The sequence below is a fragment of the Colias philodice genome, chromosome 18, assembly GCF_061535455.1.
Source record: "Colias philodice isolate Cphi_HAF_F1 chromosome 18, ilColPhil1 Martin Lab GWU primary, whole genome shotgun sequence".
NCBI lineage: Eukaryota > Metazoa > Arthropoda > Insecta > Lepidoptera > Pieridae > Colias > Colias philodice.
Genome location: NC_143103.1, coordinates 7,871,703 through 7,899,627, shown reverse-complemented (window position 1 = coordinate 7,899,627; position 27,925 = coordinate 7,871,703). Strand labels below are relative to the sequence as shown.

At 36.3% G+C, this 27,925-nt stretch overlaps 2 protein-coding genes and 1 long non-coding RNA gene across 4 annotated transcripts; 2 read left to right on the top strand and 1 right to left on the bottom strand.

The window, feature by feature from the left end:
- Positions 1-3,652: 3,652 nt before the first annotated feature.
- Positions 3,653-5,579, bottom strand: LOC149480620 (uncharacterized). Its single transcript, XR_016317009.1, has 3 exons — positions 5,226-5,579; positions 5,030-5,091; positions 3,653-4,955 (listed from the first exon to the last, which is right to left on the bottom strand). It is a non-coding gene; the product is annotated as an uncharacterized LOC149480620 (long non-coding RNA).
- An 11,110-nt stretch (positions 5,580-16,689) lies between these two features.
- On the top strand, positions 16,690-22,100 carry dan (protein distal antenna). The gene is made up of 2 exons (XM_089706715.1): positions 16,690-17,059; positions 19,485-22,100. Exon 2 carries the CDS (start codon positions 19,501-19,503, stop codon positions 21,040-21,042), a length of 1,542 nt encoding a protein of 513 aa, XP_089562841.1. The 5' UTR covers positions 16,690-17,059; positions 19,485-19,500; the 3' UTR covers positions 21,043-22,100.
- A 1,775-nt stretch (positions 22,101-23,875) lies between these two features.
- elm (calcineurin like EF-hand protein 1 elm) lies at positions 23,876-27,029 on the top strand. 2 transcript variants are annotated; one of them, XM_089706403.1, is made up of 5 exons: positions 23,876-24,090; positions 24,182-24,275; positions 24,355-24,618; positions 25,215-25,308; positions 26,169-27,029. In XM_089706403.1, the coding sequence occupies exons 2-5, from the start codon at positions 24,209-24,211 to the stop codon at positions 26,311-26,313; spliced, it is 570 nt and encodes a 189-aa protein (XP_089562529.1). In that variant the 5' UTR covers positions 23,876-24,090; positions 24,182-24,208; the 3' UTR covers positions 26,314-27,029. The 2 variants fall into 2 exon arrangements, with proteins under 2 accessions (XP_089562529.1, XP_089562530.1); XM_089706404.1 differs by having other exon boundaries at positions 23,877-24,090; positions 24,186-24,275.
- Positions 27,030-27,925: the final 896 nt, after the last annotated feature.

The window sequence follows — 27,925 nt, the reverse complement described above, 5'->3', positions numbered from 1 at the left end:
ATACAATCTTTCTCTGATAATACTAACAATCTTTCATTCATGTTATATGTATTAATTTACTAGCGGTCCGCCCCGGCTTCGCCCGTGGTACATGTTTACGTTTTCTCTACATAAGAACCATCCTCGTACTTCAAGGAATATAATAAAAAAAGAATTATCGAAATCGGTTCAGCTGTTCTCGAGATTTGCGCTTACAGAAATTTAGCGTTTCATTTTTATATTATAGATTTCTGTACAATTTTACGCTACATATTCCATCTATTGCCCACATAATACATATCCATCATTTAACTAAAATAAGCGCTAAATATCAATAGATCGCTAACAATGCCGCCTGCATTACGCGATAAAACGCGTCACAAAAGAGTGCCTTGCAAACTGATGATTTGAGACGGGGAATAATGACCCCGCACCCTCCGAGCTCCTCTGAGCCAGCGAGGACATCTCCCCGCCCTTGAGGGCTTCGAGTGCGAAGGGCTGCAGGCCTGGCTGCGACTCGATTATGTAACTATAGTGTCGAGAAATTTCCATCTGACGTGCATAATACGTTGTTCTATCCATGTTTTTTTATACTATTAATACTATGGATTAGGTAATTCGTAAAAACATTCGTACATCATCCTCCTATAATTGATATTTTATATTATCTTTCCATGTATTTTGAAATATTTTTGTCATCTCACACATTATAAATATTGATCTTATTATTTACTGCTAAAGCATCCATAAAATATTTCATAACTTAAAAGTGGTAGGTCTATTAATTTTAAATTTTAATAATACATACTTACATCTCAAGTCCACGCTTGCAATATTGTTGTTACGAAGACACATCTAGAGTTGTTACTACCTAGTAACATCGCGTCGAAAAGTCAATCTCATTATCACGGTACAGTCGCGCGCAGTTTATTACTGGCAGGAAATAGTCGCGAGCGTCCACTCATTTACATGCAGTTGCGCAGCCGCCGCTCGTCACCGGCACGCCGCGGCCGATCGCGCGGCGAACATTAGCGGACATTGATGTATGAAAACATGAAGCGACGAGTACAAAAGTAATACATAGTTAATTTTGGTTGTAGCAATTGTAACAAATGCTAATGCATATTGAAATGGATTTACTGTGCGTTGGAGAGTAGGGGTAGCAATTAGCATATAGCTTTGTAAAATAAAGAACGATTTACAAAAAAAAAATGTACTTACTACAAATTAAATGTAAAATTACACTTCTCTTATTTGTTATACCCACGCTAATATTACATCCACGAAACATCATCATACTATTTTATTAAGAACTGGACAAGATCTCTCTACTTTGATAATTTTGCTACGTCATGACCTGTTACAACTTGTTACACACAAATCTTTGAACCGAGATATCATTTACAACTTTCGAGATATTGAAGTTAACAAATAACAATGTGACGCACAATCGGCATTGTTTCACAGTCCACAATGTATAAGTTTTATATTATCTGTGCGCCAGCTAACCACGTACAAAACGCGGCGCATCCAGCGACTTACATCCGCGCGAGTACCTGCGCGCTCATTATCGCGGCTACCTGCACCGAGCCGCCTACAATTACCCGCCGCCAAGGTTTTTTCCGCGACTGTACCAATTTTTACTGTTCCAAGTATTATTCTCTTTTCAACTCACGGATTTGTATAGCTTGAATAATCTAGTCCGCGCCAGTTACACGGCCGTCGACGTTTTACGACCGATTCTTATTCACATTGTAATTAAGAGCTTAGGGACGTACAATGCTTTCGAAATTTTACTTCCCGGTATTAATTACTTGTCTTATCATATTCAAATGTTTCCTTTGAAAATTTTCAATGCTAGCTTGATGACTAATATGTTTGTTTACAACTTGCGGGTGAATATTTTTACAACACGATTATTTCATAACTTCATACTCAGCTATCAAATACTTTTTAGAAGCAGAAGTTTAATAACTGCGCGGCTGACAACCATAAACAAGATCATCATTATTTTATAAAAACTAAAAAGCATAACTTTAATAATAATTTCTTAACAAATTAGGATGAAAGTTATGAATTTAATTGTCTATAAGTACCTCTGATCTATGAATAATCTTATAGTAAAGGTTATGATGTAATTGGGATTGCAATTCGCAACAGATGTAATATGAAATTTACAGATGGTGATACCTACTTCTGAATATTCGTTTGTTAAAATCATATTGTAATTTATCTGGAAGTGCTATAGGACCTAGGGCATATGCAACAATAATATTGTGATTTAGTTTTGACAAACTTTATTTTCAATTTTTGCAAATTTTACTAGGTACATTTAGCACACATTACGAAAGTCCACCATCACAGTGACCGTAATACCGCGACTTCGCTGCGAACACATGAAACGATGTCATTGAACGAAAGCAAATAACATCCTGCTATCAGCTTATGACATTCTAATTCCCGGCCACGATCCGTCGAGATTATTTACGCCGTCACGTTTTCCTTCTGATTCACCGCGGCTCGTGAATAGAAATTCCTGATTTCGCTCGTAAACACGCGTAGGAAGGTCGGGTCGGTGGGTAGGTAGTAGAGCAGTAAACAGATAACGAACAGTATGGAAACTAAGTACCAAAAGCTCGAAACGGCTCACACAAACATACCATATCTTCTACTTGTTATGACGCCGACGAGACTCGTACGTAATAACTAGTAGAAGATATTATATAAAAACCCTCAAGCTTCAATGGTGCGTTGATAATTATTTGATTGAAGAGGCTTTAAGTTGCTGAACTGCTCGTATTCAAGTAACTGTGGCATCAGGTACATTCACGCGCAAAAAGTGGCGACTTATCGACGACGAGCCATCGCCCGCTCGTCGCCGCTTGGCGCTTACGAAGCCTCTCAAATTAGCAATAGCAGCGAGTGGGTTCCGTAAAGACGCCGGCGTAGACACGTCCGCAATTACTCGCGCCTCGCTGGAGATTGCTTTATTGTTAGACGAATGTTTTTTCATCTGGGAACCCATTTCAGCGAGCGCGGAACGAGGCGTCAAACTATTTTACATGGACGCTGCAGGCTAGAATACTGATATTCATGAACTTTGCTTGCTTGAATGTTATATTCGGTTAAACTAAACGTCAAGACCTGAATAATCACTTACCTTTATTACTTGTACAAAGTTTTTCGCATATTGAATAAATATTTAAAATCTCAAACAACATTAATAATTAATTAATTATATCATAAAAGAAAGAATGACGCAATTAATATCACAACAGTACAGTTCTTCCATTTAAAGTCGCATCTCGCAAAGCTTTCAATTTATAGGGCGTATATCTAATTCGAGTTACCAATCCGTCCTTGTTAGATTTCAATACCTTTACTCAATCAATCACATATGGATTTACTTTACATTTCAACGACCAACACTTAACATTTCTACGCATCTCAAGAGCGGCCAAAACCTGGGAACTACAAATCAAACCCGAGATTGTTAAAACGGCTTCCAAACATGTGTTCCGAATAGTTAAGACGATACACAAAAAAAAATCTACTGCTTGGCGGGCGGAGTCTAATAGCTCGCTATCGCGAACGCGGGTGTGCGCGAAGTCATTCTTGCAAACTCGCCGCGCTGCCGCTGGCCGACTCGGGACAAACATGTATGGAGTCGTCATACAGTTATAATATTCTTATACATATATTTAATTGTTGATTTATTGGTTTTATTTTCTTGCTTATAAACAAATAATCTTCTTTTTAACAACTACTTAGACATTATTAATAATAATTATTATTTCGTAATGTTTACTTTATTACAAAATAATACAGGTTATAAATAATCTTTAAAATAACAAAAAATATTGTTACTCTGAAAAAATGAAATGGTACTCAATAACGCGGACTACTGAATGGATTTAGATAGAATTTGATGCTGACGTAGATATTACGTCATGCCCAGAAATGAAAGGTAATATTTCTGAAAGAAGTTATAAACCCTAATTCTTCTCAGTCAAAGTCAAGAATGGAAGATATCACTAATACAGTAAAACTGATGCGAAACTTTGGATGTTAATTTGTATATTTTTTTGTTAGTTGTTACTTAATCACGTCAAGACTACATTACCAATTTTGATAAAATATAGCTAATTGCCTGGATTTACACATAGGATACTTTTTATCCGAACTGAACACTTCTGTGGGATAAGACAGGATTCACGATATAATCTAATTCCACGCGGGCAAAGCCGCGGTCGGAATGATATTTTTTTAAATAAAAAAATTGTTTAAAAAAAAAACACAAAATATATTGACGCATGTATTTATTTTTTGCACTCTATTATAATTGTAATTATTCATTACAAATAATCAAAATAAAATAGCCAGATCAAAGTTAGGCCCTGGTAGGGTAGGTAGGCAGGTACAGCAATGTGAGACGAACACTGGCTTATTTATACCAATAATAATGTATTATAAACATTAAATTAAGTTTACTTTCTAACAACAAAAATACATAATATTAGCTAATGTGAAAGCGAATCAACCGATCATCCCACAAAAATGAAATGTGCACACAAATATTCATCCAAATCGGTTCATGTCATTAGGAGGAGTGACTGCAGCGCCATCTTCCGGGCCCAATTGTGTTTCCAGATCACCCAGGAACTCAATTTAATATACTTACATAAAATTTTTCGAAATGAAAACTCACATTACTATGTAAATATGAATATAAACCTGTTTTATTACTAAGCAATTTCCCGCACAGGTGTAGTAAGTATAAATGAAATAAATATCAACATCAAATTCTTTATACAACATACTTATCTACCACCTTCTAAGAAATGTAATTCTTGAAATTATTTCGTATTTTTTTAAATATAATACTACTCCAATGAGCTCCTGTTCCATATTATGTCCACCATACTTCCATTAAGTTCACCATGATTTTTTATTTCTTTGCACTTTGTTGCTTTTTGCTAAAAATGGAATCATGCGATAAAACCAGTAGAGCTTTGATAACATACATTTTTGACTGAATAAAGGTACTTACGAAGGAGTGGATTCACATTGTGAACAATCAGTGGGTTTATTTTCCTTCTGGATTCCGGATTTCTGAACAGATTATTTAATTATTTATGCTATAAATGAAAAAATCTTACACATTCGTTATGTACTTAAAACAGGGGTACATATCAAACATCGTCTATAATACAATTATCATCAAATTTAAAATAAAACCAACTTACTTCATTAATTTGTTCCAATTGTAAGCATTCTTTTTCCTCCAACCTTTATGTTTCTCCTTCTTATTTTCTTTATTGTCCCCATTTGTCTCATTTTGTCTTATCGTGTTGTCACCCTTTTTTACGATTGCGCGAGCGACACAAGTTCCCCGTGTGACAGCCGTAGCGGGAATGACTCGTGCAGCGATCGGGGTAGGAAGGTACAGGGCGGCTCTCGCTATATTGGCTGGTCGCGCGCTAATTTCAAGTATTTATTGTTTATTTCAAAACCATCGCATATTTCAAAATTCTAACACGGTAGACGTATAGGTTGTATATTTTATAGTTAATATCCAAAAAGTCGTAACTTTACGTTTGTAATTTTGAAGATGCCAGAGATTAAAAAAAAATAACAATAATAACTTTGTATTTTTTTTCTATCGAGAAAATATCATGGAATCATGTTTCTAAAACGGTAGACGTATTGTGTTACTATTGAACTTTCTTGTCAAGAATTTTCATCACGACAACTTTAATAATATAAAAATTACGAAGGTTTGAAAAGGGCCGTAAATGTTAGAAAAATTAATTCATCACCAGGTGCACTAAATACCGTGACCAGCGATCCGATTATACGCGATTCTAGGAACGCTCATTCTTTATCTGACAAAACTCCACAGCGTTCACGAAAAGCTAAGCACGTACCCGTAATAACTCGTAATAAGCGATAACAAAAGATGCAGCGTCCTTTTCAATTAGTTTTTACGATAATGATTTACAGCGGCCGACCGGCAGCGACGGCGCGTTGAGCCGCGGCCATGATGGGGCGCGTAGCGACGCGGACGATATTTTCTCTTGTTTCAAACATATAAAATTATGTGAACTAACAGTTCTAAATCATAGGAATCTAGAGCTAATATTTATATATTAGCTCTAGACAAGCAATGAAAAAGTTACATTTAAGTTTACATTTTTTAAGTAACCACATTAAAAATGTTATCATGAATCTTGATATACATATGTACATATTAATTAATCTAAGACCTGTTTATTGAACTGCAATTTTAGAGCGATGAGTGTTAGTTAGCTATGTACAAATCATAACTACCAATAAAGAGCATATTTAAAGATGCCATTGACTCCACATTCTCAACATATCCATCGAATCAATCCACCCCAACAACTGATACAATTCGAACATCTTCAATAGCAACAGAGCAAATATTTTTTCATTTCCGTCGCACGTTCGCACAGAACATTCGTCATTGTGCACACGCCCGCTGCGCCGGCGGCCGGCGGGTGACGGCAGTGACGGTGATCGCCGCGGCCGCTTCCCGGAACACGACAATGGCGGAGGCACGCCGTATCGCCCCCGACGCTTTGTTTACCACTAATAATAATATCTTCGCGCCCTCGACGCGCCGCGCCGCTAATGACGTCACGTAATGCGCTTCAATGAGACCTTATGTACCGAACGCCGATCGATAATCAGTTTCGTGGAAAGCGCGGGTCCGTTTCGTATATAATGACCGTTGAAAAGATTTCTTGGTACAAAAAATTCGAACTATTTTATTACCTTCTACGTCATTAATTCTTTAATCTATTGGTACTTAACTAGAGCTCGAAAGTTTGTTTTGTTCAACGCGATATTCTGTATCACTATCTGTAAACAACAACAACCTTTTTAGTTTTAATTACGACATGTGACTACAGTTCTTGAAAATAATAAAACGATCCGTAATTGTATCCTATGCACACTCTTAATTACATTCGACGTGAATGAAATGAGCTTTTAATTCATACAATAAAGTTGGTCCAACACATCATATAGCAATAAACACAGGAACCATTACCGTAACTCACGACAATAAATTAACTCCATACGAATTTCATATTCCCCACTCCCTGTCTGCAGACCTGTTGCTCTACACTTCTACGGTCTCTCGTTTAATATTTAAACAGTTTTATAACTTTCGATATATCTTAAGTTTTCACCCAGGTGTTATTTTGTTGTGTTGTGTCGTGATGCGACACAGCGTTATTGGACCCTTATATTTTGTTCTTTGCGCGCCTGGGAAGCAAAACAACAAAGAAGTACATGCGCTTTTAGACTCAAGAAATAATACTAGCTTTATTCGCGGTTTCGCACGGGTAATTTTATTGTTGCCTGTAATTCATTTGACATTCGTAGGTGATCTGCAAATGATGTGAAACTTAATGATGTCGTAACAAACAAGTATTTAGAATTAAGTAATGTTAATCAGGTATTTAATTTACTCAATAATTAATCTCTCAGAACTATTTTAAAAGATGTGACCTTTTCAGATATTAAAAAATCAGAGATAGTATCTAAGCAAATAAGATATCTGATGTCATTTGCGCCTATGCCGCATCACACAAGATGTAAAACGACACACTTAGGTACAGTCTATCGTGTTACTATTATTCCGGTCTTACACTCTCTGACGCTTTTGTTTACCACGAATTGTTCAAAATCTGCGCATACTATAAAGCAAATGTGAACCACATTTTGTCCAAAACGAACAGGAACCATCGAATGACCCTTCCATCTATTGTCTATGAGGAAACGTAAAAAATGCACTCACAAAATTATCGCCTTGCGTCACGTCTTGTTTAGAAAATTACAATGCAAAGGGTGCGTTTAGAATGGCTTTGTTAAAATAATAACAAGCATGTCTTGTGCATTGTTTATTTTTGACGTTCCAAGTTTATTAGTAAGGTAATTCAATAGTTGAATTTAATTCAATTCATCTTACCTCGTGTTATGCAGTTGGTACATGAAAAAATGAATCCCTAAAAGGTTCAGTGACAACTGAAATATAAGAACATAAAAGTAAAACATTTTATCGCTGTTTTATACTCGTCCACGTTTTATTACCAAAAACTGACCTCTAACAAAATAAATCGAATTCAACTCTTTACGGAGATTTTCGCTTTTTTAGATAGTCTATTCAGAACTGATACCTACTATAGAGAAGAAAAATAATATGCTGTTTTTTATATACAGGGTTAGTTTAAAAAGTTCTAAATAGGGTCAACCGGGGCAAATGCAACTATGGGGCTATGGCAACTAGTTATCATAACTAATTTATTAGAGTTGTTGTAATAAATCGCCACCTATGATTCAATAGCTCAACGACTAATAAATCTTACAAGTAATAGATGGTGCCCCTACGATGAAAACTATTTGATTGATAGGCCATTGTGTCAAACCGCTATTTTGAAGTTGGTGTGCGTAAAAACAGGTGTCGAGTTTTGCAGACAAAAAAATTGTTTAGGAGTGATTTTTTGCAGGTGTTTTTGATTGGACACGATTATCACAAGCCGTTAAGCATATTTCATTTATATTTTTAGTGCGTTAGTTGACTCTATTTTGTGTTATTGATGCAGTTACAATTGCCTCATGAAAATTTCACTGTGGGGTTATTGCAACTGTGAGGTTAGTTACAATAGCCCCTTATATTTTTGTATGAAACTAAAAACAATAGTGATGTGACAGTGTCGATATTTTTATTATGTATCCTTCTTGGTAGTCAAAATATATTTTCTTTATGATTAATTAAAGAAGAACCATCGATTATTTCTTCGATATTATACCCAGAGACGGGTTCATAAGTAAAATTCAAATTAGATAAAGCGTGGTTAAAGAATATAAGTAACTAAAAACGATAGGTAGGATAGGATAGTTCTGTGATTGTTCAAGTAATTTTTAGTAAACGGTTGATTAACTAATAAACGTATTTTGTTTGGTTTACGTTTTTAACAATATTTAACACAAAGAATATTATTTGTTCTGACCAAAAACTAAAATTGACTTAGTAGGTAGTACACTGTTATTTTTTTTTGTTGCGATTTAAAGTGGTAAATCAAAGTAGGTACATGAGTTTTTCCTCTAAATAATGCGGCGCCATCTACGATCGCAACGTTATTGTATAGATAACGTTATTGTATATATATATAGAATAATAAAAATATATCGATGAATAAGTTTTTTGCATTCCCCACACTAATTCTCTAACAAATAGTTGCATTTGCCCCACAATCAGAAAAATAAGATTTTTCCTGAAAACTCGTTCTTGCTACACGGTAATCCAGTTCAAAATCCTATGAATAACATGAAATCTCATAAATATATTCTATATTCGTTGTTTTATATGAAATAGAAGAAGAGCTATGGCAGTTAGTTGCATTTACCCCCGACTAGGGGTTAATGTAACTTTTTCTACCAATTTTAGGAAATATTCTCACTACCAGTTATTTATAAGACTACTGTATTGCTTGATTGGTTGAAAATAATCTTGAATAAATACAAAAATCACTAAATGGGTCAAATAAATGACCAAATATAAAAGGAGATAACTGCAACCGATCAAACTTGAAACTTGTTATTTTTTAGTTGCATTTGCCCCGGTTGACCCTATGTATTGCATTGAAATAACCTACAATGAAAACAAAAATAATTTAACGCCCGTAACATCTGTTAATTATTAAATCACACGACTATCAAATAAAAAAAAACTTCAAACTTTATAATTTACCGGCATATCTTACGAGAAATCAGTAACTGCATTTGCATCCCTCAAGTCTAACCCTTCACGGGCATTATCTTATTTTTTGTCCTCTTAATTTCGCCTCTGAATAGACATCATCAGAATAGCAGCTGCTCTATCTCGCTTACTTTCGTTTCCTTTTGTTAACGTTTATGTAACGGCGCACGACATTGCATTATATGGCGCTGGTATAATTTGAAATTATTAACAAGACCCACCCTCACGTTTGCGCGAAAGAAAAAAGGTAGACGTTAATATGAAAGCGCAAACAGAATAGATAGTGAAACGTGGCATCGGAACAATTAATGCAATGTGTACATGAGGTATTTTTGCTTATTATTAACGGCGCTATGTAGAAGCATCTAACGTATGTTATAGTATAGTATAGTAAAGTTAAGATGTAGCTCTACTTGAAAAGTGCGCGATTAACAATCACAATCCATCGTCTGAGGTCTTAATTCCTGGAAAATAAAATTCAGGGAATGATACGTTTGTTATATGATATGTTTGGAAAATCCTCGTTGCGGTAAACATAAAACAAAACATACTTCAATCAATTATAATTTATTATTTCACCGCTCTACCAGACGGACAGCAGACAGTCAATGATAAAATTAAAGAAGGTATCTAATTGACAAAGGCTAGAATAATGTGACGAATCGATCTCATAGCCCTTAAGTTTTTTGTTTTTCCTTCTTGAAATAAGAAAATTAACTATTACAGTTCATTGTTATCTATACTAACTTTTATGTAATACTATCTAGTAATCTATCCAAAAATGGGTTGGTCCCAAACCTCAACGGACACTAACCAAATACTCAAGTGCATTTGCAAACACATGGTGCACATAAATTTGACAGAAATCTTTCTGGGCATGACAAACTTCGAGGGGAGAGTGATCAGGCGGCAAGGCAAAACCAACATCCTTATGCATTCCTAAATTACTGCAACCTTGAGATGCAGCGAACATGTGACAGAACAATTACCGCAACGAGTTAACAGTGAGTTGGACGTTCGTGGAACATCGGCGAAGGACAGGCAATCTTTTCCGCGTACCCATTATAGCTAGTAACCGCTACCTGCGTAACCGCGGCCACGTCACCCGCACGCTATGCGAAGACCCAGCGTAAAAAACTATCACTTCAGCCCGTAACAATTGAAACAATGGCCGCAATTTTCGGAATTCAACTAAGCCTGATAAATGGAATACTAAGCGAGCCCTTTTGTTCTGTGTTTCACTAATTTCTTAATCACCAGATGGAACCTGATACAGTTCGTTGGGGTAATTTACATATTCACGATACCGAAATGTCCTATCTACTAATGTTATTACAGTAGCTAGGTATTTGAAAAATACAATTTTCTAAAATGTAAATTTTCTGAGAGGATTCTGAATCTTAATTGCGCAGCATACTTCACAAATCACCTATTGACATTCTCGGATCTACCAATTAAATTATCGTTATTAGCTTCAAGCTGTTTGCCCTCAGTGATGATTGACGATATGAAGCAGTATGATTGACATCCCCCATGCGAGCTTTGGCAAATACACATCTACACTATTGTATCAAAGTGTATTTTCCCATACATTTCGGCCGAAGGTTGTAGGGTTGGGCCGTTATCTATGCGTCAGTCGAATGGCCTCGAAGCGCGGCCCTGTTGCACTCGCGAGTGTCTCGATAACAATTATAGAGAAAACTTATTTTGTTTACTGATCTCGAAGTGCACGCAAATATCGACTCTATCTCTTAACAATAGGGGTGTTGATAATAACGGGTCGCGTTCAGTGGACGCTGCGTCGAGTCGAATACTAAGCAATGAACGGTGCTAAGCAAGGTAACATGTCGTCTGTGTGTCGCGGTGCAAAAATTATGTAGAACAAGCATTTACACTCCACTTTGTGTGTACTCATTTATTTAGTACGAGTTTAACTTTTGAAAGGAATCCAAGAGAATTTGTAAATTTATCTGTTGCGAATTCACGTTACTGACATACAAACTTTTTATGTAGATTCCTGATTATATCATTGATTTATAAAACGGGATTTCACCGCGAGTCTGTCTGGGGTACCCAACGTTTCTTCACAATTGCATGCGTCACGACAATGGACCTTTGACCTTGAGTCTTTTAATCCTTAGAGAATAATTCAATAATCGCGGTTACAACTAGTGTTGCCAGGTCAAATTTGTTTTAAATCGGTACATCAGGTCAAAAAAATCGGGATTTTGGGTTGTAAATCGGGACGGAAAAAAAACAAGGTATTTTTGAATCCGGGTTCAATTTAATTTTTTTTTATTTAATGCTTTTTAAACTTCTGTATTACCCTAAATTAAATATGGATCTATCTTACATAACAAGTACATAATCAGTCTGGCTAGCTAGACTAGTAGAAATTATAAAATACATACCTATAATCAAACTTTAAGGCCTTGTTCACGAAGATGGCGGGAGCGGCGCGGGAGAACTAATTTTGAATTTCGAACAGTTGAAATTCAAAAATTTTTCGCCCTCGCTCGCTGCTCCCGCCAACTTCGTGAACACAGCCAGAGTACAGAAGAATTTTTTTTTTTTTTAAGAATAAAGTATTTATGTTAATAAGTGATGTGATGTGACGCTAGGGTTGCCAACCGTACTATAATATATAGTATTGTACTATATTTCGGGTCTGCGTACTATATACTGTTGAAAACATATATAGTACGCAAAAATACTATATTTTCAACACCGACAAATGTAACAAACAAATCCTTCATTTAAAAAAAAAAATAAGAACGCGCCTTTTAATTGTTAAGATGGCTGTCATATAACCTATTGCGCATATACAGGGTTACCGGGAAAGTCGTACAGAATATAATTGAAGGACGCTATTATTCAGGTCATTTCTGATCGAATTGGTCCCATAATACGGCATCCGAAATTAACCAACCATTATGGAGATATTGAATTAATTTTATTATTAAATTTATATTGAAGCTGTTAGTAATAGGTTCAGTTTTTATTGATCATTTTTATTAATTGGCATGTCTTCTAATTGGAAACATAAAAAAACCGAGCCCTAGTAGCTCCAATCGAAAAAAATCGATAGAAAAGCCAAAAGAAAAAATATATTTATTAAATATCTTTAAAATTCAATATCTCCATAACGGTTAAGTTTCGGACACCACATTATGGGACCAATTTGATCAGAAATGACCCGAATAACAACGTCCTGCAATATTCTGTACGACTCTCCCGGTAACTCTGTATACCAGTGGCGAGAAGAAAGAAACAGAAGTAGTGAATCATTGATAAAAAATGAGCTTTTGATTTATATTAATGATATTAATTAGGGATGTAACGATACATGATTTTGCCGATACGATACCGATACCGATATTTGTAATAAAATATCGGCGATACCGATACCGATACCGATATCGATGGCTTGGTAGAAAAATAAATAGTGAATTATGCATAAAAGTTACCAACATTTAACAGAGACTCAACTGTAAATCGTATTCTTTTAAATAACAATGCCAAATCAAAAAACAAGAAAACCATTTATTTTAGTATTATTATTTTGCAAAGTCAGTTAAACTTTAAGTTATACACATACAATCAGTTCCTAATAAAAGTTTACTATTGGTAGAGTTTTTTCAAAAAACAAAGCACGCACGCGCGGGCGGCCTCCCGCATCGTTCATTGGGCGCGGTTTTTTGAATTGTTTGATATCGGTATCGGTTGTTTTATAATCGGCGATACCGATATATCGGCTTGCCGATTATATCGGCCGATATATCGGTATCGGTATCGGTATCGTTACATCCCTAATATTAATCTAAAAATTGAATGTGTTAAATAGCATATGACACTTTTATTTTAAACAAAAAGCTGTTACACAGTGCGAGAAGTGCAAAAATATAGTTTTTATAAAAATAAATAATTAACAAATACAATATATTTGTCTATTTTTTTTTTGTTTTTCCCATAAAATATGTACTATATTTTTTTTAAATGTACTATATTTTTTACACCTTATTTTGGAAAATACTATATTTTGATGATGAAGTGTTGGCAACCCTATGTGACGCTGATGTGTGCTATTTTGAATTTACATAGTGATGTATTGAGTAAAAAATACTGTACTTACACATTTTTTTTTCTATTTTGCATTTTGATTTATCGGGACATTTAGCGTCCCGATCAGGTACTAATCGGGACGCGTCCCCAGACCCCTGAAAATCGGGACGTCCCGCGTAAATCGGGACACCTGGCAACACTAGTTACAACTGATAGCTGCCAGACATGTGAGTTAATATCAATCTCCGCTGACGTTAAGAAATTATAAACGAAAAGCGATGTGCACATAACACATGTGAAAGTGCGTCAGCATTGTTGTCGACACATGACCGCTTCAGATCAGAAAGTGGACCTAGTACCGACTCAGCACTTCGCAGGCGTGTGTGTCCTAGGGATGTGAACGTTCAAGTAGGATAGTCGATGTTTTGTGTGCAAACTTTTGAAAGTCGATTATACTGAAGCTCGTAGTAGATGAAATGAAAAAACCTTGTTCATGACAATTGACAAGGCTCTCTTTTAACTTACTAAAACTAGAGGAAATGTTTTGTACTTTACTAACTGATGGTCAGTATTGTCAGTTATTGAAAGTTAGTCGCGTTGTTAACTTGTTAGGCATTACAACAAAACTGTGTAGTTCATCTCAGCAAATTTCAAAACAATTTCGCTCGCGTCGATGCCCATCGCCACAGCCCATCGCCTATCCCATCTCTCTTTCTAGACTCTAGCGACGTACGTACAGTAGGTATATAATCTAAAAATTCAAGTCGCGGCGTCAGCGAATGCAGCCGGTCTCGCGCCATCGAGCTAATGAGTGTCGCGGGGGCAGCGGGCGCGGGGCGGGTGCGGGGGCGGCGCGGGGCGGGGGGCCGCGGTAATGGCGCGCGGCGTCGGATGTCGCCGGGGGGTGCCGCGCCGATAACAAAATCGCTAGAGAACGTCGGAACGTAAGCGAGCTCGCGGAACTTGATGTGTATGGCGTATGCGGCATTTCGCGTGACCACCGCAGTCGTTGTTTTAGATGTAGGCGCATATATGTATCACGATTCGTGAGCAAATTGATGTTACGTGCACTGTTAGGTGAACCTAGTAGTAAGAGATATGTTATACAACGTAGTATTAAAATTTTTTAAATCTCTACTGATAGTTAGTCAGATACTTATCATATTACAGATTCCACATGCACGCTACAACTAGATTTTCTTTATATTTCAACAGTGAAATTAGTACTAAGACATAATAAAGCTTTAGAATATCAATGGTAAAGATGTATTCTTTTTCTTAACTGCAATAAAAAATTAACACATAATATTATCCTGATAAATCATACTATAACCATAAGCAACAAACTTAAACCAAAGCATTTAGTAAAATCCATACAAAATAAAACAAAAAACATGCCGCATCCACACATTCCCACTCCTCGCCCATCGGCAATGCCCGAAATACAGAGCGGGCGACGCGTCGTAAATCGCGACGCGAGTCGGCAAGGGCCTTTGTGTGGCCTCGACTTGGCAAACATACCTACGCCAACTACAGGCTACCGGCTACACGACGACAAAAACAACCCGACAAGCTGACACTTTGTAACTCCGCGAAATTACGCTAGTCGCTACGATTCGCGAAAGGATGAATTAAATATTGCGCTAAACAACGTTATAGATAAACAAACAAGACCTAATGACATCGCGTGTTGATCAATGTAATCCAATTTTGTATGGAAGTCTTTAAATGTTGGATATTTTTTAAAGACACAGTTGGGTAATGAATAATGATAAGTCCACAACAAACCAATTAGAGCTAATAAATAATAATGTACAAATGAATGTAGATGATAGTGGACACATCACATATTAATGTCTTATTTGTATGTATTTTTATGTATCTTGAGTGATGATCGACGGTTACACATAACAGCTTTATTTAAGTATACAAGTAAACAGTCAAAAATTCATCATAGCATTGATTATGTAATTAATTTAGTTAATTGCCAATCGTAGCTGATAAAAGTATCCAAGTAAATTCTAATTTATCGAGAATAGTGTACAATTATAATTCAAATCAATTGACAATATTTATAATGTTTAGGTTATCACCTATTTGATATCACCGAGTGAAGTTCTACAGGATATGCGAATTTAAATTATTAACTAGAGTATGTAGTATGTACTATGATCCTGCTTCTTAAACTTATGTAGGTACCTAATTAGGTACGTGAAATAGGTCAGGTAAAGGAATTAAAATAAAAAAATTGTTGTCTTTTTATTTTTAATTTCATTTTATTTTAATATTATGTTGGTTTAATGCTCTAAGTTATGATGTCTCTGAATATGAAGTGTACTATAGAATTAATTGTTTTAAAGTACCTAACCAAAATATTGTTATTTCTCATACCTATAGGTATCATATATTATGCATCAAAGAAGAATAATGATTCAGCATCGATATTCGATAATAAAAGTTCGAGCTCTAGCAACATAATATGTATAACTACATCTTACAACGTTGAGTCCTATAATAGTAGGTAATATTATATTTTATGTACTTCTATAACGTGTTCAATGTTCATACAAAACTCACGCAACCGTGAAAAATACCTGTATGACATCAACCAGCTGTTTGAAGATATCGACTGAATGCTAATACTAAACACAGTTCACGATTCGCATCAAAGCTATAAAATACATAATGATAATAATAACATTACGACAGAACTTGCAGACAGCCGCGAGACGACTTTACGAGATAAACTTTTCAACTTAGAAAAGTTGCGGGGCGCGCGAGTCGCGACAGAAGTTGGCGCGATAAAAGTTTTCAACCCGAGATCTTTTCGAGTTACCGTAGAAAGTGGATGCGTTTGGAATTAATTGCATTAATAAAGTGCGGAGGCTAGGCCGGTGTTTACGGCTCGGTTACGGGTCGGGGGCGCGCGGGGCGCAGGGTGCCGGACACAAAGGAGAGGCGCGGCCGGCGTCCGGCGAACCGCGACCGGCCTTATCACGGCATTCAGTCGATGTCCGCGCCTCGCGACGTACGTTCCGCGACATCGCCAACTTTCCTCGATCGTGTGACGTGTTTGTGAGTGTTACCCATCCAGTGACCACGTGCCGCGCAGTGCGCATCATAGCGATTATTTTATTGGACAAAATTCCTAGTTCACGGTCGTTTACAATAAGGCAAAACGGCTGACCTGTCAAAAATTGTAAACACAACACACGTGCCGGCTCGCAAGTAAGTTTGTCAATATTTTGCTGCGCTTCGTTTTAAACGTTTTTCGGGATTTTTTGTTGCGTAGTTTCATTTTAAAAAATCCATGCTCAAATTTATTTTTTATAATTTATGAAAATAGTAAAATGCGATTCTGTATTTTAAACTAAACAAAGTATTAACGAATAGACGCGGAGGAGTTGATATTCCACTCAGTGTAAAATCTTTTCGTAATTGTTTAGCAATTCTGTTTTTCTTTCCAAATGAAATGTTTAAAGCGTAAATTTTTATAATTTGTAAGAAACATAATAAAGGTACAAAGGTAAAAATGTATTACAAAATAATTTATGTCTTATGTAAAAATTCCATAAGTCATATAAAAATTACCAAAAATTATACGTATATTTTTTCTCTTTAAAATACACAAACACACACTTTTATTAGACCAAAGATGTTATTAAATTACTGCCTGCCTTTGAAATTTTAACAATCGCTTGTAGAGGCACAGATTGTAGAGGTAACATAAAATTGTATACAAAAACATATCTTCACTACATAGTATAAAACAAAGTCGATTTCCCTGTCCCTATGTCCCTATGTCCCTTTGTACGCTTAAATCTTTGAAACTACGCAACGGATTTTGATGCGGTTTTTTTTAATAGATAGAGTGTTTCAAGAGGAAGGTTTATATGTATAATAACATCCATTAAATAGTGGAGAAGTACTGTTATTTTTGAGGTTTCTAATGTGATGTCGTAAAAAATTACATTTTTTCCGCTTATATTGCAAACGCAGGCTGAACCCTACGAGTTTTATCAAAATAATGTACTAAGTATTATACACATTGAAAAGGTCTACAGAAAAGTCCGCGATGGTATATGTCTATCTCTTATGGATAACCCACAATAACTTTTTTTTGTCATTTACTTTTTACGACAAATAATGGCTAATTTTCGATGCGATTTTAACCAATACAGAATTAATCCTTAACCAATTAAATACCTTCAATACATTGTTCATTTAATATAGATCTATATGGCCCTTTACACCGTATGATTTAAGTGAATATTTTCGAAGATATTACAGATTTAAAAATTGCGGGACGTAGCGTTTGCGGCGGTACCGGCCGGCCGCCCGGCTATCTATTTTAGAACCGTGCGAAGCCGGAGCGGGCTGCTATGTTTTTACTTTTTATATACAAACGATCACAGTTTTTCTGTAGTGTATAATGTATTTAGTATCAGCGAAGTATAGTATAGTAGTATGCACCCGTGCGAAGCCGGGGCGGGTCGCTAGTACTATATAATTTATTAGGTTTTAGACAAAGCGGGCGAAGCCGCGGGCGGTAAGCTAGTTACAGAATAAATTCATATTTTGAAGTAGAATACAAATCGCACTACACATAATCTTTTTAGTGCTTAAAAGTTTTAATTTTCCGTAATTCTACTTTTATTAAAAATCCCTCTTGCTAAGTCTAAAATTACTTACACAAAACACAAAACTGAAATAGGTAAACTTTTAAAATACCTACTTATTTTAAAGTTTACACTTGTAACTTAGATTTGCATTTTTTACATAAAATTGCACTTATTAACTAACGATAATGTTTGGGAATCATTGAGGTGAAGATCACCTCCAGAAAAAGCACACAAAGATTTTATTTAAACCAAAAAATAAAAACACTAATTTAAGAATTTATCTGTGCTGAGTATCTAAAATTTTCATTTAAGTTTTACTAAAAGCTCTATAAATTATACAAGGTCTATTGAAAACACTCCTTGAAAAACCTGTCGCGAAATCAAACCAACCCGTAAGAACTAATAAAAATATAGGTTATTGTTTTTCACAACAACGCTGAATCAAAACAAAATCCTGTATGGAATGATGATAATAATGATACGCACACCGCCATCTACCGCCGAGCGGGAAAAATAAAACTCGCAAGGTCACCGTGTCAACGACCTGACAACTTTTGCCGCTTACTGTTGTCGTAGGTCATAATTTTATGCCTTCTTTTTGTTTATCTTTTTCGTAACTTTATGGCCTCCCGTGCAAATACATTTTATTTTTTATTCCGCGCAATGTAGTCGCAAAGTATAGATGCGATAAAAATAACACTGACATTCAATCAGCGACGAACGGAAAATGCATTTAGGACGTAGGTGTTTTGATCAGTTCATTGGCCTTTTATTTTCTTCTAGTGTTACATTCGAGATTAGGCTTGTTTGCATATTTCTAATTGACAATATGAATTTATTATGAAATATTTTTTACTTTATTTACGTTTACATTATTAAATATAACCCGTGTAACGATGATTGATTATTATTAGCACAGTTTTATCATATTATTCTGTCCATTTGGTCTCAGTGTATTCAGGAAATATTTTTTGTCAATCATTAATCATAAGAATAATTTTTATTAATAAAAACCTTTGTTTTTGTTACAGTAAGCGAGAGGGCAAAATGTCTACAAAGGGCAAGCGACCAATGCGTGCCCTCACGCCAGGGGATAAAATAGAAGCCATCCAACGTGTCAACGACGGCGAGTCGAAGGCTTCAGTGGCACGAGACATCGGAGTGCCTGAGTCGACATTACGAGGATGGTGCAAGAATGAAGACAAGCTGCGTTATATGACTTCGCGACTGTCATCACCAGACACTGATAAGAGCAACGACGGCGAGCCACCGGACAAGCGCGCGCGGACCGAGTCGCCAGCTGCGCCTCCATCACCAGCCACCGCCGGCCTCGACCTCTCCTCTTCGGTCAACGTGTCCCACAGCGTCCCCCTCCCCACCCCGCCCGCTGACGGTCCTGTCGAGCTGACAACTAAGCGCGCCGAACCCTCTCCCCCACCGCACGCTCCCAGAGAACGCCGACCCGACCCTGGAGCTAGCGTATCCATGAGTGCCATCAGCCCCTTATCTGGACTTGGACATTTGCCAGGCCTGACCCACTCACATTTAGGTCTGAGCTTTAATGAAATCGCTACAAATTTAACTTTACTGGCACAACTCAATCCCGGCCTCTCGGCGTTATCTGCTCAACCGGCTAGCCGCGCCCTACGCTCAGTGCGCTCACCGAAACCGGCTCACAATGGAGCGTTAAATCTTAACGACACTAAACATCGCAGCAAGTCCAGTCATTCTTCGGACCACTATAGGCATAGCTCAAAATCGAACCATCATCATACGCCACAAACCTCAGCTAGTCAACCCGTTGATGACACACTTTGGTACTGGTTAAAAACACAACAAGCTATGCTCGACTTAACTGCGCAGACGACGGCTGCTCATCCACTACAACTAGGGAAACCGAGCGAACCCACGCTACCACCAAAACCAGTAGCACCAGCGCCTCCCATCGGATCTCATCTGGATTATAACAGGAACTCATGGTTGTGGCAGTATTACAAACAGTTCGGGGGTGCGATGCCTTTACCCGAAGATAAACTCAAATCTGCATCACAGGTGCCAAAAGATAAAACTGCAGAGAATATTCTGTATTCGCAGTTAACAAAAGGTAAATTAGAAGAAGAACACGCCGTTACCACGCCTGCTGTTAACCCACCTTCACCACAAAGACACCATGAGATTCGAGAGCCAGTCAACGAGGAGCCTCGCTTGGCTGAAACCGAAACCGCAACAAGCCCGGAAGCCAGCACGGAGAATAAAGAACCAGCTGCTGAAAAGAATCAAGATTCCGGTAAACATCAGACAAAAGCTCGAACTGTTCTAGATAATCTTTTGTTTAATAACACAAATCAAGCGACAAACGAGGACAATAAAGTGAACGGCTCTATGAACGGAGGATGGGAATCGGGCACCGTAGAGGCGCTTGAACACGGCGAAAAGTTTCTAGCGTGGCTGGAAGCCAGCGGCGACCCGAGCGTGACGCGCATGCACGTGCACCAGCTGCGGGCGCTGCTGCACAACCTGCGCACGCGGCGCGCCGCCGCCGTGCCGGCCGTGCCGTCGGCCGTCGCGGAGGGAGCGCGTCGCAAATAAAAGCCCGGTCGGGACCGCACGCTGCGCTCGCTACAGGGAATATTTCAATTATTACTTGTATATAGTCGTACATAGTTACTTCGTCGCCAGTAAGCGTTCACTTGTGATATGTGTAGCCAAATTTGCGTACCTTTTTTCTTTGTTCTAAAAGAAAAGCTATGCATTATATTTCTTTATTTTAAGACTAAAGTATAGATAAGTTAATATTCCGGCGCTATTCTCTTATAAACGCTTCGTGGACTATTATGATAGTTAATCTATTTCCGAGTTTATATCTATTAAATTATAGTAGACAGTAAATAAACATTGATGTTACATATATAGACACATTACTTTTCGACGCACACAATCTGTTACGCGATTAGATTAGGTAGTTCTGGTGTATGTTGCCATTTGACGATTACATTCCTAGGTAAACCCTACCGTTATAGTTGAATCCCTGTGTTCTACCTCAAGTCGAAACTAAGTATACTCAGTCACGGCGTCCTTGGAGAGTTGGTATGTCGTGTGGGTAACCGATGGTCGGCTGGCTGGGTGAAAATACCAAATATTGAATGGATATGAGAGTACTCGATGTGCCAATCGTGCGAGCAACATGTTGTTATGATTTGAATGATTATTGCGTTGAAGCTGCGCGTGAAATTGTTTTGTATTGCTCAGTATTTTATATTGTAGACATTAGCGTGTCTCGACTCGGAATTGTATTATATGTTAAAGTTAACAGTTAAGGACACTGTGATCAAAATTATAAATTATTGAGAGATTATTAATATTATAAGAACATTCCTATGAATAGAGTGTATTATCTTAATGTTAAAGAATTGTCCAAGGTTTAAACGTGGATCGGTACATAGCGTACCTTATAGAACAGTTAAATCTCTATTTCTTTTCTCTAATGTTAGAATAGTTGATTTGCATTTCGTGTTGACGATATAAGCTCACTGAAAATTTTTCGAGAGATGATATTTTGTACAAAATTAAGAAATTTGATTATTAATGCTCCCTATGCAGAGTTTGTGATCTTGAAAATGTTGAAGAAATAAATTAATTGAACCTTATTTTGGTTTTATTTGTCTTCAAAAACATCCCAACAAAAATATTGACTCTAACTTTTAATAATGGTGTTAGATAAACTCTACGTAGCGTAGTTATCCTATCGCCATCGATTGAAAGAATTATTAAATAAAATATCCCTGACTCCGTATTAATTAGATTTAAGTACAATAAATTATTTCTATAAATTATTAATAAAGTTTGCCAAAATAAATATACGAAAAACTTACGTGCAGCATAGGCTTCGTCAAAGGTTCGAAATCAAAGTAATCCGATACAAGCGAAGCCAAACCCTGCCAAGTATTGGTGCCGGTATAACATAACTTCGTTGGCCGTATGGAGGTACACACCATTTTCTGTATAAAATAGGTATATGAAAAAATCAAAAAGTTTAAATCGTACAGACTATGTGCATAGCGCCATCTATGATTGAAACCGAGACTATGAATGAAACTACTTCGCGTAGATAGAGTTCGGAAAGTACTAAGAAATGTTCAGTGGTTTCCGTCACATGACATAGATGGTACTGTAACTTTTTTTAAGTTTTATCAACACGACTCGAAAAATTTTCATTTGTAACTCTGAGTAGGTTTAAAATCCTTTAATCTGTCTAGCCCCGGAACCACACACAATCGGTCCCAGACACAATAGATTTTCTATTGTGTCTGGGACCGATCGGGCCCCTTGGGGCTCAATGGGCTAAAAAATCATTAATTTTTAAATTTTTAATACCCGCGTAAAATCAAACATAAGAAAAAATGACTGTGGTACAATCATAATTAATACTGCACAAAGTAAAAAATAGTCACTCTTATCACTTTACCTGTAAACCGCATTCATTAGGCGCTTGAAGCAACAACGGCCTTCGAAACTTGTAATGAAATAAAAACTGCCGCCTGAAGTTTTCCGCATACGCTAGAATTAGCCTCTCCTTCGTGCTATTAGTGTAGTAACTCTTTGGGAAACAAGTTCTCGTCTCAAATACAGGTTCAGATATTTCTGGCCAACACAAATTAATTACGCCAAGTTCATAAATTGCATTGTTCAGCGACTCTATCGTCATAGGCTCCAAAATATCTTTCAGGCCGAAAATCTTTGGGGGAACTTCCTCAACTACATTTTCTTCCAAGGGACGATTGAATATTTCACTGGTTGTATTCTCATTTACCTCCAAAACAGTACCCAACGGTTCAGCATCGCTTTTCTTTTCCTTGTCTGAAGTATGAATATCAGATGCGACTTTTACAGTACTCATTTTTTACTATAAACGTTAATATAAGTAACAAATAATTTATGTACAAATAGACTAGAGATTTCATGAATTTCAGCGTTTCAGTTGCCAAGCAACAGCGAAAGTCATGAATTAACTCGATGAAGGTTTTTTTAATGTACCTAGCAGCTCTTTTCGTAAACATCATTTTTATCTTATCATATTCAATTTTGTTTCAGACGCTTTGACGCGAATTACGGTATAGATATTGTTATTATGCTCATTCTGATATTATGATAATATGTTTCCCCCGCGGTTTCACCCGTGAGGCTCCTCTCACGCTTCCTCGATAAATGGACTATAAAACAGTGTTCTAGTACTCCTAGTCTAAGGTCCGAGTTTGGTCCGAGTATTAGAATACTATAGATAGCCTAGTAAATTTATTTTTTTATACATAGATAATTATTTTATTATACATAGATAAAAAATGATTCAAACTTTTTTTTTTTACTTACAATACTGGAATTAGGAATGACATTGACAAGTGGTGGTTGACTTCCAACGTCACTGTCAATGTCTAGTCCATACTGCAGTTTTGGCTAAACATAAATCATTTCTCATTTTATCTTTAATACCTACTTTATTGTAAAGCAAAGGTCAAAAAATCAACAAAGCACTGTGTTTTCTTTGTTTAATTATTAATTTATTTTCGTGAATTACTTGTAAAAAAATAATCTACATTAAGAAGTCATAAAACCTATCGACGCACCAATATAAATAACAGTGTAAATAATAGACCGTGAAATTAATTATATTCATGTTTTCTGTGTAAATGCTTATCAGTTTAGAATAATAAGTGTGCTTATTCCTTTCAAGAAAGTGTAAAGCCAAGGGCACGTCGCAATGGGTAATAAATCATCGCTATTGTTAAGGGAAGAAGAAATAGCCCAGATACAAGAAGAAACTGGATGTAAGTTTTACTTATTTTTCATTTATATGCTTTTAAGTATTTTAATAAATAATATTCGTTAATGTTTCAATATTTTCAGTTACTCCAAACCAAATTGAGCGTCTCTATTCTCGTTTTACGTCTTTGGACAAGAATGACTGCGGAACACTTTCCCGAGAGGATTTCCTGCGAATTCCTGAATTAGCCATAAACCCTCTGAGTGAGAGGATTGTCTCCGCCTTCTTTGCAGAGAGCCATGATGATAGAGTCAACTTCTTACAGTTTATGCGAGTGCTCGCTCACTTCAGGCCTATCAGGAAGAATAGAGAGAATAAACTGAATAGCCGAGAGGAAAAATTGAGGTGTAAGTTAATGTAAACATTAAAAACAATTATTACTCAAAAAAAAAATTAAAATAAAACAAAAATTTATTATCTGAGTTGGTAATAATTATCTTGAGTGTTATCTTAATTACATTTCTTGAAAAATAAAGGTGAAAAAAGGTCATTGGAAATTTTCTAGCATTTGACCCGCAGGTGTACAAATTTTGTACATTTAACTATCTTTTTTGTGAAGAAGCTTTAAAATATATTTGGAAAGTATTGTATGATTTAACTTAGGTTGAATTCTTAAGAGGTTTAGTAAACTATATCAAAGAACAGTTAATAGTTAGTACTATATATACAGTAATACCCCGAACCTACGCAATAGTCTGGGCTGTTTTCTTATTAGAATTGATCAACTTTAATATTGGTGGGTATTATCTTTGGCAATTCACAAATTTTTATTTACCATTCATTTTCTTTGATCAAATGAAGATTTCCTTCCAAATATATTACTTTTCACATCTAATGGGTAGCGTAAGTCGGGGTATATTCCAATTTAGTTATAGTGTTAAATGTTTCACCAATTAACATTTAATTTATTGTTCTTATACATCTATGTAATTGATGTTTACAGTTGCATTCTCAATGTATGACCTGGACAATGATGGTATGGTCTCAAGGGATGAACTATTGGCTATCCTGCACATGATGGTTGGAGTGAACATAAGGTAAGGCTGTATGAACTTTGATATTATTGAATTTTCATTGAAAAAAAAAAGTGAAGTCCCATGTCCCCTAGTGGGGTAAGGGGCAGATGCATCTGTTTCACTGATCGATTTTCTTTAGGGACAAGTAGGTGAACAGCCTTCTGTGTCCTACCAGATCAAGACTTTTTTTTTCTTCGTCTCCACCGGGAATCAAACCCAGGACCCCTCGGTGTTACGCTCACACGTCAACTACTGTACCGAGGAGGCATCGAATATTGATTAACTTCCATTAATCCATCAGTCCCCGGAATCACAGACACAATAGATAATCTATTGTGTCGCGCCCCGATCGGGGCGCTCGGTGGTCAATGGGTTAAAGATCCGCACTAAGCGTAACTATGCGGCAGCTTAGCGACCCGACACAGCTTAATATCCTTTCTATGAAATTGTATGACAGACTTACTACGCGCGACGGCCGAATTTGACCAATCAATTAGTCGCGTACGCCTAGGGCGGACTTTAATACAGAAAAAAAAATGTTTTCTCTGAAAATATAATACTAAAAGATAAAAAGATTAGTCGTGGATTAAAATGCTAAAGTATTATGTGATAGCAATAAATACATTACTTATTGAAATTTTTATAGGATTTTGCAGTTGTACATGTAACCAATTTTTTCAGAAATAAACCTTATTAGTAATTATACAAGATTAATGGTTCGTTATATTTAGTGTAGAGTGGAATCAAAAGTAAAAAAAAATATAATAAATGTAGATTCAAAAATAAAAAGCAGATATTTTTACTTTTTTTATCATTGTAAGAACAAAAAGTGGGCTGATGATGTTGACTTTATTAATTTGTATATATTTAAAACATTTCAGTGAGGAGCAGCTATCAAGTATAGCAGAAAGAACAATACTGGAAGCAGATACCAACAATGACCAGATGATTTCCTTCGAAGAATTCTCTCGAGCCCTCGAAAGGACTGACGTTGAGCAGAAGATGTCCATCCGTTTCCTGAATTGACCACTAACCCTATGAACTGTGCACATTAAATACCTACTAACTGTAGTGTTTGTGGTTTTTATTCTTAAGCTCTTCAGGGGCACTATGGGGTTTAGTATTATTAGAGAAATTGTTCTAACTGCGGTTATTTAGATTTGTTGTTAAAATTATCAAAGGATTGTATTCAATTGTATCTTGATAAAGAGCCATATAAATGGTGTTTGTAATACATGAGCAAGAAATCGACGTAGTATTTTTTATAGCTGATAAAAGATAGCTAATAATTTGTTCCAAAATAACAGTTCCTGAGTGACGAGTTGTATGTGTCCAAATTTTTATTGTAAGTGAGAGCGAAGCTTCAAAATTTAGATAACGTGAAACAAGTAAATGTTATTTGCATAATATAGTAATTAGTATGCTTTAGTCTCACATTGTATTAAATTCATACATGTTATTTAAAAGGTAATATCTATTTAGCGCATAAATAGCCTTATATTTAAATTTGTGATTATATAGCATCCAAATCTATTATAATTTATAATTGCTTTTGCTGGGATATTTGCTCTCTCAGATATGTTACTAATCCATGAATTCTCAAATATTACTTAAATTTTACTATAAAGATAAGTTATTTGAGTAATCTTTGAGAAAATCCGTCAAAAGATGTAAATGTTGTGACCAAATTAAAAATTGTAATATATATCTAACTTAGCGTAATATATTTTGTTTAAAATATACTGGTTTTATTTATCACCCAATAACACCAAAATTTTCATCGTTAGGGACGTGTTGGTGACATTCTTTTCGTCTCGAATCTCACCTCGTGATCCAATGATTTCTATTCTTTAAAAAATTATATTTATAAAGCACTAGCTTTCCACCCGCGGCTTCGCCCGCGCAGTCAAAGAAAGACCCGCATAGTTCCCGTTCCCGTGGGATTTCCGGGATAAAACCAATCCTATGTCCCGGGGTAAAAAGTAGCCTAGGTATGTCCTTTCTATCAAAATATCTCTATACCAAATTTCATGCAAATTGGTTCAGTAGTTAAGGCGTGATTGAGTAACAGACAGACAGACAGAGTTACTTTTGCATTTATAATATTAGTATGGATTGGAATGCCATAAAACCATTCAATAAAACGCCGCGTTCCATCGTTACAATAAATCATTGAAATAGAGCGCTTTCAATTTATGCGTTTCGTATCGGACGATGTGGTGCGTTAGAAGTACGGCGCACGGACGATCCTCTTTTTTCATACAAAACGTTCGGTGCGGCACCGCGAGCGTTCGGCGTACCGGCGTACCAGCCGTCTGACACGAAACTCATAAATTGAAAGTGCCCATAATGTTTCATATTGGTTGAAAAAGTTATTAATTATCTCAATAGATGGGGCGTGGTGTCCTTTAGAGACATGAACTGATAGCAGATAGAGTAGAATAAATTCGATTGCTCTGGCCAGGTCTCGTGATCGTTTTTCTATTTAAAAATTTATATTAATTTATGAAACATTTTAATGTCATAAAACCAAAATGTCAAATTCAAGCACTATATATTTAATTCTAAGATTCTGACTATATCATTGTAACTAGAGGCACGCCTCGGCTTCGCCCTTGATACATAACCTCCTGAATGC

Bases quoted from the DNA above. Each gene is read 5' to 3' on its own strand.
- dan (XM_089706715.1), top strand. From the start codon at position 19,501: ATGTCTACAAAGGGCAAGCGACCAATGCGTGCCCTCACGCCAGGGGAT.
- elm (XM_089706403.1), top strand. From the start codon at position 24,209: ATGGGTAATAAATCATCGCTATTGTTAAGGGAAGAAGAAATAGCCCAG. The intron at 24,276-24,354 runs GTAAGTTTTACT...CAATATTTTCAG, and splicing joins GATACAAGAAGAAACTGGAT to TTACTCCAAACCAAATTGAG. The intron at 24,619-25,214 runs GTAAGTTAATGT...TGATGTTTACAG, and splicing joins CCGAGAGGAAAAATTGAGGT to TTGCATTCTCAATGTATGAC.